The 16,248-nt window shown below is 37.0% G+C and overlaps 2 protein-coding genes across 2 annotated transcripts; both read left to right on the forward strand.

Annotated features, from left to right (window-relative positions):
- Positions 1 to 1,822: 1,822 nt before the first annotated feature.
- LOC142162595 (uncharacterized) lies at positions 1,823 to 3,506 on the forward strand. The gene is made up of 2 exons (XM_075218848.1): positions 1,823 to 2,136; positions 3,044 to 3,506. Exons 1-2 carry the CDS (start codon positions 1,866 to 1,868, stop codon positions 3,382 to 3,384), a joined length of 612 nt encoding a protein of 203 aa, XP_075074949.1. The 5' UTR covers positions 1,823 to 1,865; the 3' UTR covers positions 3,385 to 3,506.
- A 5,534-nt stretch (positions 3,507 to 9,040) lies between these two features.
- On the forward strand, positions 9,041 to 9,763 carry LOC142163425 (uncharacterized). Its single transcript, XM_075220708.1, has 2 exons — positions 9,041 to 9,271; positions 9,494 to 9,763. Exons 1-2 carry the CDS (start codon positions 9,041 to 9,043, stop codon positions 9,761 to 9,763), a joined length of 501 nt encoding a protein of 166 aa, XP_075076809.1.
- Positions 9,764 to 16,248: the final 6,485 nt, after the last annotated feature.

Below are 16,248 nucleotides of genomic sequence, written 5' to 3' on the forward strand. Positions count from 1 at the left end.
GTAATTGAATGAGATGTTTGATTTGATAAGTTTAGTAGGGTTCCGAGGCGCAAACTCGGGTTTGAATTTTGGTCGATTTCGGGCCTTTTATTAAAGATTCAACCTTTATCATTTGGAATTGTTCATTAGGAATTATTTGATGTATTTGAGTTGCTTTTGTCTAGTTTCTAGGTGTTTAGAGGTTGGTACGCGCGGGATGACATTTTTTGAGTATTGTTTGGCTTGCTCTGTATTGGATTTGGCTTGTTCTAGGTAAATAACACTTTTAAACTTGGTTCTGAGGGTATGGAACCCTAAATTACGTGCTATGTGATTGATGTTGACGTGACGCGCATGCTAGGTGATGGGAGTGTGGTCGTGCATCGTAGTAATTGTGATTTAGTCGATTCTAGGAACTGTGTAGCCCTTTTATCTAAATATTTTATTGTACTCTATGTGTTAGAGCACTTGAGCTGTGATTCAGGTTAGAAATGATGTTTAGGCTATATGCTGGAACTATTGGGACCCATAGTAGTCAATCTTTGTTGTTGAGTTATTTTCTTAAGTGCATTTATGTACTCAGTCACATTCATCATTTCGTATCATATCTCAGTCTCTATTAACGTATGTTGTCACATCTCTTATAATTGATTAGGGTTGCTTAGCATGAGTGTTGTGAGCACGGGAGAATGGAGAGATTGACGATTGAGTGAGGTTGAGGTCCTGTTGTGAGTGATATTTATGGGATCTGGCTGCATGCCGTAGCAGGATTTATTGATTCATGCCAGGATTTAGCTTATAATAGCGCTTGGGCTGGATTTGCCAATCCGGAGTCGCACATACATAGTGGGCGCAATTGCTATTGATTTTTTGCGCTGGATCTGCCCTAGGTTTGTTTGCATTAGGCTAGATCTGCCTTAGATTTATTTATATTTGGGTTGGATCTGCCATGTACAGTACTGAGTGACTGAGTGTACTGAGTATTGAGCATGATGAGTGAGAATAAGAGACTATGAGATTGAGTACTCTGAGAGTGTGAGTACATGAGTTCATCACTGAGATGCATTACATTTTACATGCGTACTTGAGATACAGGTTCCACAATAAATAAGCCATTAATATTAGTAATCTAAATAATGCTAACAAAAGTCCAAACCAAAATCATATCAATACTAATGTTAACAAAACACATTCAATTCAATACTACGAACCACAATGTATTGAATATCTATTTTGTTTATTTTGCAATAATTTAGATAAAAATACATAATCTATTTTTATTTTTTCTTCAGCGTTTAGTCATGTATTTAATACTTCCTTATTAGTCTACTTATTTTAGCATGACTTAGTACTTTTTAGATTATGTTTATTTTTATTATGACTTTTTAATTAGCAATATTTATATTACATAATTTTATTGTCTTTATTATTGAATATTTTAGGATAATACCATTACATATCTCATACTTTGTATTATTTTCTTGGAAAATACCTTATATAGTTGTATCTTATTAGATGAAATATTTTGAGCACAAATGATATATTTTGTGCTACAAAGAGTATACCCGAAAAAACCCAGAAAAAATCCGAATAACACGAAAATCCGAAAAAACAGAGATTGAAAAACTCGAATTTTATTAGTTTGATTTGATTTTAAGATTTAATAACCCGACACAATTGATTTGGTTTGATAATTACAAAATCCGAATCAACATAACCTATGTACTACCATTACCACTTTACTACCTATGTACACCCCTATAGGAGACAATGTCTTAAATCCCCCGCTAAAAGGCACAAAAGTTGGCTCCCCTTTCCAGTGTAGTACTACCATTACCATTTTTCTAGTCTTCCCTAGTTTTCGAGGTAAGTAGCAAGGAGGAAAAATGGGAATCTGGGATTTCATTAATTTCGGCAAAGAAACGGTGAAAGGATACACACCGGATCCGATGAAGAAGGTGTATAATACTACCGATTATTACAGTGCAGCTGCCGTTAGAAAGATCGACGACGTCATTAGAGTTAACGGCATACAGAAGCTGGATCAGTACATACCCGATGATGAAGGTCGGGCTAAGATCGTTAGTTTCGGCACAAAATTCATCCAAAATACTTCCGTTTTTGCCGTCAAAGAAGCAGCCAACATCTTCATTCCTGGTTTGCTCCCTTATTCATTTAGACCTTTTCCACCCCCGCCCCCCAAATCATAGAAAAAGGTGCATGCACTCTATGTTTATAATGAATTTAGATATAGATTAATGTGGACTGATGTGAAAAATGTTGTGGGTAATATTTTTTCCAAATCACCATGGGTAACAATTTTTCTTGCTTATTTTTCCCTCTTAAGACTGATTATTTTGATTATCAGAATTATTAGCTTTTTTACTCCATGTAAAATTCTAAGTGAAAATAGTTCATGCTCCTCCACATAAAATTAAAAAGAAAAGAACTAGTCTCAGTCACAGTTTAATAATTAAATAGAAAATATTTGAAAATTTTACAAGCAAAGAATTATTTACTTCCAAATAAATAGATAAGGATAAAATGAGGGAAAATGGTATATGTATAGAAAAAAGGTAGCAGGAATGCAGTGGAATAGTCTAGGCGCGCAAACTGACTTGAACACCAGCATGTGGTAAATAGTGTTTGTTTGTAGATTTAACTTGGATTCAAATTTTAGATATTTCAAAAAAGAGATAATTGCTGGGTGTGTTAGCCATGATTAAAGATCTTGAGCTTGAGTATGCAAGTATAGCCACCATGAGTTGCGTTAGCAGTTCAATTAAGCAATCTAATTGATCATATAATTGCATGCTACGATGCTCCGACTTTCCAAAAATGTTGTCGGGTGTGTGTTAGATTCTCCAAAAGCAGTGCATTTTTAATGATTCGATACGGGTGCAACAACATTTTGGAGAGTCTGCTCAACATAGATTGCAAGCACTTTAAAATAAAGTACTAGCAAACTCTAAAGTGAAATTGGGAAAAATGAAAACGTGTTGAATTGTTACATAAAACTCATGGTGAAATTTGTATAATGTCCAAGCTATTTTCTCATGTGCAGGTGGGAAGGCAGTTGCCAAAATTTACTCCGACACAGTTCGTGAAATGGAAACTGAGTGTCAAAAGAAACAAGACAAGTCATGTATCAAGGAAAACATTGGTACTAATTCAAGTACGAATACCACCGTTCGTAGTGATGCTCTGGCATTGCTAGATAGGTCAGAGATGCTGGAAAGCAGGGAGCTGAAGTTAGGTTCTGAAAATAGAGTTGAGGCTGATTCATTTGCACATCAAACACCTGAAGATGTCCTAAGAGTCTTTATGATGAAAGAATTTATGGGCACTCGTTATCTCGACAATTTGTTGGTTCCTGATCATCGACAACAGAAGAAGAAGGCGTAATTTCAGCAAACATAACTGGAATCACGAACTAAATGCAGCAGATTTCTACGTATGTATCTGGCATCTCGTATGTGTTCGTGTTAATTGCTCTGCTAGTAGTTTATGCATTGTAAATAAATCTAAATTACCTCTATGTTTTGTTTCCTTTGAAATTCGTGTGATGGGCAGCGAACTTTATAGATGCCTCTGCAACATTATGATGGGTTTGAATATGCTTGTAATTAGATCTAAGTACCTCTTTGTTTCCTTTCCCTTGAAGTTCTCATGGTGGGAAGCGAATTTATGGATGCGTCTATGACGGTGATGTGATCTGGACTATAGTATCACGAGTTTGAATGTGCTTGTAATTTAGATTTGAGGTATCGATTTGTTGTGTTTCATTTGAAATTTGCATGATGGGAAGCGAGCTATACAGTGTATTAGGAAAAATTAAGTTTATATATGGAATTTATTATAAGATGACACGTGGATCAGTCAAAGGAGGATAGGTGACGAAGAATAATCATAGAGGTACGAGCTTCAACAGGCACAAGTAGATATTCAGGAAAAAGCAAGAGAGATAGACGCTCGAACCTCTTTATGATGGAAGGGAATGAATTTGATAGTAAATAAGGTATAAATACGTACTACTGGGCATTAAACACGAAAAACGTTAAGAAATCTGTATTAAATCAAATATGATTACTGATTGTAATGTTACAATAAATGCCATTAAATGCCATTAATTATCAATAATGGCACTATTATGGTAAAAACAAAACGTATTACCTAGAAATAGCTATAAAAAGAGAAGATTGATCATTTGTAAGTACACAAAATACTATTGGAATACATTGTTTACTTTGCGTTCAGCTATTATTTCTCAATTATTCTTATTTCTACTTGATTATCAGTACCCCGGGTTCTTTTAACATAAGCTTTGACCGAAATCCCTATTTTTGGTTAAACAAATTGGTTCCGTTGCCGGGAATCTGATAATCGTTTACTTTCTTTATCAATTCTTTCATCAAAAAACATACCATGTCAAATAACAACAACAACAACAACAACAACAACCAACAAGATCCTCAATATCAGGAGAATGATGCGGGTGACAGGACCCCACTTCCCTCACCACGTGATTCACAACGTCAGTCAGGAGAAAGAACTCCATATGGCTCTGAAACAAATAACGAGATTGCGAACCAAAACGGATTTGAGGCAAATCAAAATACTGGAGTTGCGAACGAGCAAGCACTCGATGATGCTCTGAAGAATCTAATTGCTCAACAAGTTAGTAATGCTCTTCGGGCTTTTACCAGCCAGTTGTCAGTTGCGCCACCAATGCCAACTCCGAATCAGAATACTTTGGAAAACCCAAGTTCTGGGCTCGTTCATTCAGGCACTGGTGGAACTCCAAGCGAGTCTCGTGATGGCGAACCAGGTAACATAGTTAATTCGGATTTACAAAGTTTACTTCTAACCCTACAGAAGCAGCTCAAGGAACAAAGCAATCGCATAGAACAAATACCTGGAGTACCACCTGTAATCAAAGGAATAAACATGAATAAATACTCACAACAACCATGGAAGCCTAGTACTGCTACGGTGTCAATACCGAAGAAGTTCAAGATGCCTGATATTCCAAAGTATGATGGCACAACTGATCCACGAGACCACGTGACTACATTCACAACTGCTGTGAAAGGCAACGATTTAACCAAACAAGAAATCGAATCAGTATTGGTCAAGAAATGTGGTGAAACACTCACCAAGGGAGCATTGACATGGTATTCTCTTTTACTCGAAAATTCTATAAATTCTTTTGTTGAGCTTGCAGATTCATTTATCAAAGCGCATTCGGGAGCTCAAAAAGTCGAAAAAAGAATGGAAGATATTTTCAAAATCAAGCAAGGAGATTCAGAGTTGCTTAGAGAGTTCGTGGATGGGTTCCAGCGTGAAAGAATGACGCTACCACGCTTACCTGATAACTGGGCAGTTATGGCTTTCGCCAGTAATTTGAATAAGAAAAGCTCAGAAGCCACGAGACGACTCAAGGAAACTCTGCGTGAATTTCCAGCAACAACCTGGAATGATGTTTACAACCAATACAACACGAAGCTAAATAGAAGAAGATACTATCTCGTGGTCTCAAACAGAGGAGAAGGTGAGTTCAAGACTTGTAGAAACCGAAAAAAGGTCCGGTAAAACTAGATATGAACCATATATGGGCCCAGCAGGAAAAGACTCCCGATCAAAACAGGACAATTCAAGGTACGATCATAGATCAAGGAATAGAGAGTCAGGCTCATCATCGAGGTTTGGAAACGATCGAAACACACAAGAGACGCGAGATGATGATAGAAACTTGAAGGCAAGATTTGGCGGTTACAATTTTAATGTCAGCATTTCAGAGTTAGTAGCCGTATTAAGAAGCATGAGTGATAAGGTGTGGTGGCCAAAAGAAATGAGATCAAATCCAAATAGACGTAATCCTGACCACTAGTGCGAATTTCACAACGATCATTATCATAAAACAGCAGATTGTAGATTGCTACAAGGAGAAGTCGACCATCTATTGAAACAAGGGTATTTTACTGAATTATTTAGTGAAAAAGGTAAGCAAGCATACATGAAAAATAGGCAGGAGCCCCTTAAACCTCTTTCTCCGAAAATGACCGTTAATGTTATAAGCGGGGGCGAGGAAATCAATGGCGTAACATATACGGCGGCCAATAAAGTTTCTAACGTTACAATTACCCACGGGAAACGGGTGCAACATGTTCTGGAGGATGAAAGTATTATATTCGATGATGCAGATACAGACGACGTGTTAACTCCACACAACGATGCACTGGTAATCTCTCTACTTGTACATGATACTAATGTGAAACGAGTTTTGATTGATCCAGGTAGTTCCGTGAACAATATTTTGCTAAGAGTACTAAGAGAGATGCAAGCTGAAGATAAGCTAGTACGTAAGGCACATACTTTGTCTGGCTCCGACAATTCAAGTGTTGTGATAAAAGGGGAGGTAATACTTACAACATTCGCAGAAGGGGTGGTCAAAGATACGAAATTTTAAGTGGTAGAGATGGAAATGGCTTACAATATGATTCTCGGGAGACCGTGGATCCACGAGATAGATGTTGTTCCATCTACCTTACATCATGTTATTAAATTCCCATCACCGTGGGGAATACGTCAAATCCGTGGGGATCAACAGACTTCCAGGAGCATCAATTCTGTAGCAGATTCAAGTACGAAAAACGAAGAAATGTAGCAATTACAGAATCCAGTTGAGGATATCACGACACAAGCCTCAACTGAACAAGGACGGACGGATGTGGACTCAAGGCCCGATTCCATTCAAGAACTAGAAGAAAATGAAAATATCAAAACAACAATTAAAGAACTGGAGGCTGTAGAGTTATTTACACAATGGACTGAAAGGAAAGTCAACATTAGGGCCAACTTAAGCCATGACACGAAAGGAAAGTTGAATGAATTTTTAAAAACTAACGTGGATTATTTCGCCTTGTTCCATTCTGATATGACAGAAATACCCTCGGAAGTAATGACTCACAAGTTAAATGAAGATCCATTGTATCCGCCAGTCAAGCAAAAGAAGAGAAAGCAAGGGACTTTCAAAAATCAGGTGATTCAAGATGAGGTTCAAAAACTATTAAAAATCGGGTCTATCCGCGAGGTAAAGTATCCTAATTGGTTAGACAATACTGTGGTAGTACCGAAAAAGAATGGCAAATGGTGAGTTTGTGTAGATTACACCGACCTTAACAAAAACATGTCCTAAAGATTCTTTTCCATTACCACATATAGATCAACTGATTGATGCTACTACATGACATGAATTGTTAAGCTTTTTAGATGTTCAGGGTACAATCAGATCAAAATGGACCCCCTAGATGAAGAAAAAACTTCATTTATAACAGACAGATGGACTTGCTGTTATAAAGTAATGCCCTTTGGTCTCAAAAACGCTAGTGACACATATCAAAGATTGGTGACCAAAATGTTCCAAGAACATTTAGGAAAATCTATGGAACTCTAAATAGATGATATGCTTGTCAAATCTCAACAATCAGGAGATCATATATCGCATTTGACTAATACATTTCAGATCTTACGAAAATTCAATATGAAGCTAAATCCCGAGAAATGTGCATTCGGCGTTTCATCAGGTAAATTTTTGGGTTTCCTTGTTTCTAACCGTGGTATTGAAGTAAATCCCGCATAGATTAAAGCCATTGAAGAAATTCCTAACATGCTTACAAATAAGAAAGAGGTGCAGAGACTAACGGGAAGAATTGCAGCCTTGGGAAAATTTATTTCCAAGTCATCAGAAAAATATTTTAAATTCTTTTCGGCTCTTAAAAAGCAAGACCAATTTGAATGGTCAGAAGAGTGTCAACAAGCGCTCAAAAACCTAAAGGCATACATGTCAAACTCACTGTTGCTTGCAAAATCGAAGGTCGGAGAAAGGTTACTTATTTATTTAGCTATTTCAGAAGTAGCGGTAAGTGCTGTTTTAGTTCGTGAAGACCAAGGTAAACAGTCTCCAATTTATTATGTTAGCAAATCATTATTAGATGCGGAGACGCGGTATCCCCAATTAGAAAAGCTTGCACTTGCATTGATCATGGCATCTAGAAAACTAAGGCCTTATTTTCAATGCCACCCTATTTCCATAGTAACTGCTTATCCATTGCGTAATATATTACATAAACATGAGTTATCAGGTAGGTTAGCCAAGTGGGCCATAGAATTGAGTGAATATGACATCACATATCAACCTAGAACTACTATAAAATCTCAGGTCTTAGCAAAGTTTTTGGTTGATTTTAGCCATGGGATACAATTAGAAGCTGAAAAGGAACTACAGGTGTTTAATGGATATACTCTGGGAATTTGGACCTTATTTACTGATGGCTCGTCTAATATGAAGGGGGCGGGTTTAGGAATTGTTTTGGTACCACCTACGGGTGAAACCATTCGACAAGCCATAAAATGTCATCCTATAACTAACAATGAGGCAGAGTATGAAGCTGTGATTGCAGGTTTAGAACTGGCACATGAACTTGGTATTAATCAGATTGCAATCAAAAGCGATTCGCAGCTCGTAGTTAATCAAATGCTAGGGACTTATACAGCCAGGGAAGCACGAATGAAACATTACTTAGAGAAGGTACGAGATCTGATTAGGAAATTCCAAACCTGGAAAGTTACGCAGATACCAAGAGATGAAAATGTCGAGGCAGACGCCCTAGCCAATCTCGCATCTACAACAGACATGACGAGCAGTGAAAATGCTTCCGTAATCGATTTGTTTTATTCAGTCCTCGATCCTGATAAAAATGAGGTAAATTTCAATAACTTAACCTGAGATTGGAGGAACGAGATTGTCAATTTTTTGCAGTATGGAACCATCCCTGAAGACAAGAAAAAGGCTCTCGCGCTTCATAAAAAGGCTGCTCGGTACTGTTTAAACTAAGGCAATCTTTATCGAAAAATGTTCGGTGGTCCCTTAGCAAGATGCCACGGGCCTTCTCAAACGGAATATGTAATGAGAGAGATACACGAGGGGCATTGTGGAAATCACGCAGGAGGAAGATCACTGGTAAGAACCATGATTAGAGCAGGCTACTATTGGCCTAAAATGGAAGAAGAAGCGGAAAATTTTGTTGCTAACTGTGATAAGTGCCAAAGATATGGTAACAACATGCATAGACCTACAGAGTTGATACATCTGGTCATTGCACCGTGGCCTTTTCTGAAATGGGGGATGGACATTGTGGGTCCAATACCACAAGCAAAAGGCAAGGTAAAATTCTTGCTTGTACTCACTAACTACTTTACTAAATGGGTAGAAGCAGGATCATTTAAACAGGTACAAGAAAAAGAAGTCAGAGATTTCATTTGGCGAAATATTATATGTCGATTTGGTGTACCAGAGGAAATCGTGTGTGATAATGGCCCGCAATTTATAGGCGCACAAATCACAGAATTTTTTCAAAGTTGACAGATTAAAAGGATTACCTCAACACCTTATCATTCGGTGGGTAATGGACAAGCTGAATCGACAAATAAAGTCATTATCAACAATTTGAAGAAACGATTGGAAGAATCCAAAGGTAATTGTCCAGAATTGCTACCTGGTGTTTTATGGGCATACCACACCACAACAAAAACAAGTACGGATGAAACATCATTCTCATTGGTGTACGGAGCTGAAGCCTTAATTCCAGTTGAGATAGGGGAGCCAAGCACGAGGTATATGCAAGCGTCAGAGGAATCCAATGAAGAAGAAATGCACATAAACCTTGATTTACTTGAAAGAAAAAAGGAAGCTGCACTAATAAGAATGGAAACACAAAAATAAGTCATGGAATGATATTACAATCGGAAAGCTCGTCTAAGATACTTCAAGATTGGGGACTTCGTACTCAAGAAAGGTTTTCAATCCACGAAGGCGGTTAATGCGGGAAAATTAAGTCCAACTTGGGAAGGACCTTACAAGATTCATGGTATCGCGGGGAAAGGAGCATACGAGCTGGAAACAATGGATGACAAGATATTACTTTCACATTGGAATATCGTTCACCTGAAGAGATACTATTTCTAAGGAGTACCTACGGTCAGGTATCCTTATTTTAAAATTTTATTTTTGAATTGTTAAAATTTTACTAACAAATTTAGATGATAGGCAAAAAGCTAACCCGTACTAAATGATGAATCACGACCTGCAAGGCACGTGGAATAAATTAAATTATCGGTCTAGGGTTACAACTATTCTGATAGAAATTGAGACGAGTTAAGCAGTCTACATCCATAATCGTACCTCTGAGTCCCGTATGTTTTATTCCTTTTCAGGAAAAGGACCAAATAAGAGGAGTAATCAAGTGGTCGAGGCTTCATACTTCAAAGCTCAAACACTTGGGGGACTATATAATATACATAGACATATGTATAAAGAAGGCAAAGAAGATTGGGAAATAATCAAAGTTCAAGCTTGAAAAGTTTACTCATTGAATGAGTCAAGTGCAGAGCAAAGTTACGAGCCAAAGCCAAAGAAAAACCTTATCATAGTTATGTTAAAGGTAATATACTGAAACGAGTTATAAATAAAAACCTTGTGTTTTATTTTTTGAAATCTGTTGTAATAAAAACAGTTAGGAAAAAGTGATAGAAGTTATTTAAACACATGTAAGATGTTATTTAAAACTTGACAAAGTTCAAAGAAAAACTTGACAAAGTTATTTCAAGAAACATGTGTATTCCTATTTCTTTTATCGTACATTTACACCATTATGAAGTTGAGACGTCTTCTTCATTAAGTGTAGAATATAAAAGGGCCTCTTTTATAAAGTTCATGATTGATTTAGACATTCATGAAGTTAAAAAAGCATTTTGCAAAATAAAAGTGCAAATTATTGAATAAGTCCTTAAATATAAAGGCAAAAATGAGCAAAACAGAAGTTCAAAAATAACTACAAAAACTTCTTAATACTAAAAAATTTAGACCAAGTATGAACTTAGTCATAAACTAAGAGTTATTTATACAAAACGCCCCGAAAAAGGTCTGGGTACTTGATGTTTTCAACAAACCCTCAAATGGGAACAAGGGTTATAACCACATTCCACCAAAGAAAGAAAAAGAGAGGAGTCACATATCATAAACTTGTCATTGAGGAGTTGAAGAAGGAACCAAAACAGGGTCATTAGCAGCAGTAGGCTCAACTTGACTTGAAGAAATTGGAACACTCATCGTACCCAGATCATCTTCAAGATTTCCAGAACTTTCAACCACGGGAGAGGGAAAGTCTTGGCTCTGCTGAGTCTTTTCAATGGTTTCTCTTATTTTAGCTAATCAGCTTCCAAATTAAAATTCTCTTGGCTAACTTCTACAAGGGTATCATGGCGAGTATTTAAAAACGCTCAACTCGCCTCAATTACGGTTTTATCCTCAAGAATCTCGTATCTTTCTCCCATTCAGCAATTTCACTTTTGAGCTTCTCATTCTCAGCCAATGTAGAATCATAAGAAGTTTGAAGAGAAGCATGTGAACTTTCTAATGAACGAACCTTATCAGAAGATTCCCGGAGGTCTTCTTGAATTTGAGTCAGAGTTTGTATAAGTTCACCGGCATATGCTTCTTTCTCACTTAAGAGAGCCTTCAACTCTCTAATGTCTTCACTAGCCTTGGAGAGTTGCTCAGAAAAAGAAGTTTCGAGAAGATTCTTGTCTTTACCAGCTTGATTTGAGGAAGCTCTTTCAACCGCCAATTCTGAAGTTAAAACCCTCAACTACTGCTCTAAGGTGCACTTGTTCTCTTCTAACACTTCCATATCAATTTGAAGGCTCTCATATTGTTCTCTCCAGTTGTCTGCTTCAACTTGATACTCATGCATTAATTGCTCCGTATGAGAAACCCTCTTCATCATTTCTGTACCAACGAGGTTGATTTAAAAAAAGGGGAAAAGGTAAGAACCTTAATAAAAAGGAATAGCAAATCCTTAAAAAGGAATACCTTTAAAGATGATTGTATTATGTCGTTCATCCAAGTTAAAGATTTGTGGCACTCAAGCTTGGCTCTCTCGATTGGACCAATCCGGGATTTCAACCACACGTCACCCCCACCTGATTTTCTCAAAAGATTACCATCGGTAGAGACCTCGATGATAACCTGTTTCATAGCTCCACTTCCACCTGAGGAACCAACTTCAGTGTGTTGCACAGTTGTGGGAGGAACTGTGGAAGGAGTCAAAACAGCCTGGGGCGGACAAGCAACGGTAACAGTCACGGCAGGTAGAGAAGATGTCATAGGGACAAACATGGGAAAAGAAGCAAAGGGCACTTCATTAGAAACTGGACCCAAATTTTCATTATCGAACCCACAAACAAAAAGTTGATCAACGGAATCATGAGCATCCGCGGGAGTGTCATCATCGAAAATCACCAATGAGGCTTCAACAAGCTCGGTGGAAGGAATAGAACGAGGGAGAGATGCTTCATCATAATAGAACATGACCTTTTTATCAGTGAACCCCCATCTTGTTCTTCCTCCTCTTCAGAGTTTTGATCAACAATAGCTTTCCTTTTCGATGAAGAACCCAAAATTATCTCTTGGGCTCTTTCCAAAGAAATTTTGGAAGCTACGACGGCCTCAGCACTTATGCCTCGAATAGGAAACCCTGACAACAAGAAGGGTCAAGGTAATATTCAAAAGAAAGAAGTAAACAGAAATGCAAAAGATATAAGGGAAAGAAGCACTTACCGTGAGTTTACACTTTCCAACCAAACCGATGAGAAAGGTTTTTCCAGGACCTACCGTCCATTAGAGCAACATTTAATAGCTTTCCTACCCAACCACGGAAGTTGGGAATTTCATCAACAACTTCCATGATTGCTGAAAAAGAAAAGGAAGTTAAAATGATGACCATCAAAATTAAGAAAAAGGTACGAGAAAATTATTAATAAGAAAACTTATGTGCAAAATTCCACTTCTCAGGGAAGGGAACATTCTCTTTACCCACTAATCCAACAGTGGGGGCAGCAACGAACCTGGCATACCAGCCACAGGTTTTATCGTCTTCTGGACTGACCAGAACTCTTTTGCTTCTTGCCACTAAAGTAAAGATTCCTTGGCGAAAGAGTTTGGGAGAATAAAGATGGATTAAATGAAAAAACGTAAAAGGCATACCAGCCATGTTGGCCAAATGCCTCAAGCAAGCAATAACCCTCCACAATTTGTCCTAAGCAGTCCCAAGCAAATATTGAAAAAGCGACAAAATTCAAGGATAACATGGTTAATAGCAGGTTTGAAACCCAACGTGAAAGGGTATGTATAAATAAAAGAAAACCCAGTTAAGTAAGAAGTGATTCTTTGGTTCGCATTCGGGATTATAATGGGGAAGTCATGACTCCAATGGCAATCTCTACGAACCATAGAAACCAGACCTTCAGTAATCTGAGTCGGGTAGATGTCAGCACGATCTAATGAAGACAATTGGTTTCTGATGGATTCTCTATCATTGTAGAAAGATAATTCTGCAGGAACAATTTCATCCACTAAAGGTTCACGAAGAGGTTCAGTGGGTTCTTTAGTTCTAGAACCCATAGTCCTAGAAGGAGGAGTAGAAGTCGATGAAGGAATAGTGGGGCCTCTTGATGAAGAAGACCCTAAGCTACGAAGTCATCCCCCTCTTCTACTTCTAATAGGAGCAAGAAGAAAGTTGTCAACAATGGCTACTCTCCGAGGGTTAGGGTTTGAAGAAGACATAGTAGTACGAGGAAGAAGAAAATTAGAATTGAATACTCTAAACTTTTGTGAAAAAGACAAAGGTAAAAAGTTATATTTATAGTCAGAAGCAACCGTCAAAGGAAAATGCGCAATGATGGAATTCGTAATTGGTGAAGTCGTAAAAAAGCCTTAAAAGACACTGAAAAGTTGCAGAACCAACCAGGAGACACCACATGTCAAAGACATTAAATGGAAGTGACAGATGAAGCATCAGTTCCAGGGAAGAATTTATGGCGGCAAATATTCCTGCTTTAATGAGATCCACTTCCCAAATATTTTATTGATGAATAAATGGCAAGTGAGGGGACTATCTGTATTGTGAAAAATTAAGTTTATATATGAAATTTATTATAAGATGACACGTCATGACACGTGGACCAGTCAAAGGAGGATAGTTGACGAAGAATAATCAAAGAGGCACTAGCTTCAACAGGCATGGGTAGATATTCAGGAAAAAGCAAGAGAGATAGACGCTCGAATCTCTTTATGATGGAAGAGAATGAATCCGATAGTAAATAAGGTATAGATACGTACTACTGGGCATTAAATACGGAAAACATTAAGGAATTTGTATTAAATCAAATATGATTACTAATTGTAACGTTACAATAAATGCCATTAATTATCAATAATGATACTATTATGGTAAAAACAAAACGTATTACCTAGAAATAGCTATAAAAGGAGAAGATTGATCATTTGTAAGGACACAAAATACTATTGGAATACATTGATTTACTTTGCGTTCAGCTATTATTTCTCAATTATTCTTATTTCTATTTGATTATCAGTAATCCGAGTTCTTCTAACATAAGCTTTAACCGAAATCTCTATTTTTGGTTAAACATATAGATTCCTTGTTAACTATGTTGAAAAGAAAAACATAAAAGATGGATATTGGGGAGTAATTAATATTGTGTGCTATCAGGTGTCAGGTAACGTCATAGTAAAAGAATTAGATTGTGGCACTATGGTTGATGGGTGGTGTATGCCTTGGTGTGATGTCCATACGTTAGAAAAGATAACGGTGGAAAATATGTTTGTGTTGACTTGCTTGAGGTTCGAATTTTCATGCACAAATGGCAAGAATTAGAAATTGCAATTTGAGCTTAAGCATGCAACGTACATAGACAAATTTAAAATTTGAACTTTATGGGTTTGAATTTTGAAAATTTACCACATCCCATCTAATTTACGGATTTAGGATTTGAACTTTATAAATTCGAATTTCTGAAGTTTACAACATCCCATTTAATTTACTAAGTTCGAAATCTCTTATTTACACTTATCTAATACTAATCTACGTCTCAATATCCTTTTTAGTCGGGTTAAAAAGAACGAATCTTTTCCTAATTAGGAAAATCTTAATTTTAGTATTCCAATATTACCTTTAACGAGACGTTTTCACGCCACAAATGGTATGTCATAGTTTACATCATAAGTTTTAAAAAATTTATAGTTACACAAATACTATGACATGTTTGCAATCACTAGGTTTTAAAACCTTTGTTTTACTAAAACTCCATTCCCAGTCAAATATATTCATATAAATTTGAAACGGTGAAATTAGATATAGATATTTTTAACACACATATATGGTCTAAGCTGAAACTATTAAATTTAAATGAATTCATAACTTATTCACTAGATACTCCCGAGGCATTATGCAGATAAACTATCATTATCTATTTTTAGTAGCATAGCCTAAAAATATTGTTGAGCTACATTATTTTTCTTTAAACCTTTTTAATTACATAGGGAAACTGGGGAAAGAAAATAGAGAAAACAATGAGTTTAGAAGTTAATGAATGAATTTTGATCTTCGATTCTTGGTTTTGACATTATTTGTGGTATTTCGGATATTTGAATAAGTTTGAATAATGTATTCGTACTTGTTGGTATGGTTGAACGGGAGTCCGTGGGGCTCGGGTGTGTTTGGGTGTGGCTGGTACTATGTATGGCACCCGCGGAGATCAGAGCGCAGGAGTAAAGTTGCACACACGAGAAGGAGGTTGCTTCTGCGAGTGTTGCTAGTCCAGTGGTTGGTCGCACCTACAATGAAGGAGGCGCAAATGCGAAGGCACTTTTGCGCTGAAGTTTGCGCTTCTCCAAGATTTGACTGGTCTGGGCAGGATCACACCTGCGTGTATGGTGTCGCATCTGCAGAGTCATAAATGTGTGGTTTATGTCACAGATGTGGGTGCGAGGGAGTGTAGGGTTCTCGCAAAAGCAAGATATCTTTCGCAAATGCAAGGCTACAAATGAGAGGGTTTTGTCGCTGATGCTGTATTGACTATCAGATTACTTATTTCGACAGTTTTGTTTATTTTTATTTTTTTTTACTATTTTGAGTTTTGGAGTACAGAAAGAAACAATTTTGGAGAAGATGTAATTTATACTTGGATTTAATTATATATCTTGATTCTCCATGGATTTATACACTTAGAACATGAATTTTTGAAGATAAAATTAGAGTTTTTGTCTACTACTTAAGAGAGTGTATTTTGGGATTTGAGGGTCGATTGAAAATTTTTGAATCTAATCACATATTTGAACTCAAAAGA

The sequence above is a fragment of the Nicotiana tabacum genome, chromosome 8 (genome assembly GCF_000715075.1).
Source record: "Nicotiana tabacum cultivar K326 chromosome 8, ASM71507v2, whole genome shotgun sequence".
Taxonomy (NCBI): Eukaryota; Viridiplantae; Streptophyta; class Magnoliopsida; order Solanales; family Solanaceae; genus Nicotiana; species Nicotiana tabacum.

What these genes read in the sequence shown, in the direction of transcription:
- LOC142162595 (XM_075218848.1), top strand. Translation starts at nt 1,866, where the DNA reads ATGGGAATCTGGGATTTCATTAATTTCGGCAAAGAAACGGTGAAAGGA. An exon ending in AGCCAACATCTTCATTCCTG is followed by an intron (nt 2,137 to 3,043) that starts GTTTGCTCCCTT and finishes TCTCATGTGCAG; the next exon opens with GTGGGAAGGCAGTTGCCAAA.
- LOC142163425 (XM_075220708.1), top strand. Translation starts at nt 9,041, where the DNA reads ATGGAAGAAGAAGCGGAAAATTTTGTTGCTAACTGTGATAAGTGCCAA. An exon ending in AAGCAGGATCATTTAAACAG is followed by an intron (nt 9,272 to 9,493) that starts GTACAAGAAAAA and finishes AACAATTTGAAG; the next exon opens with AAACGATTGGAAGAATCCAA.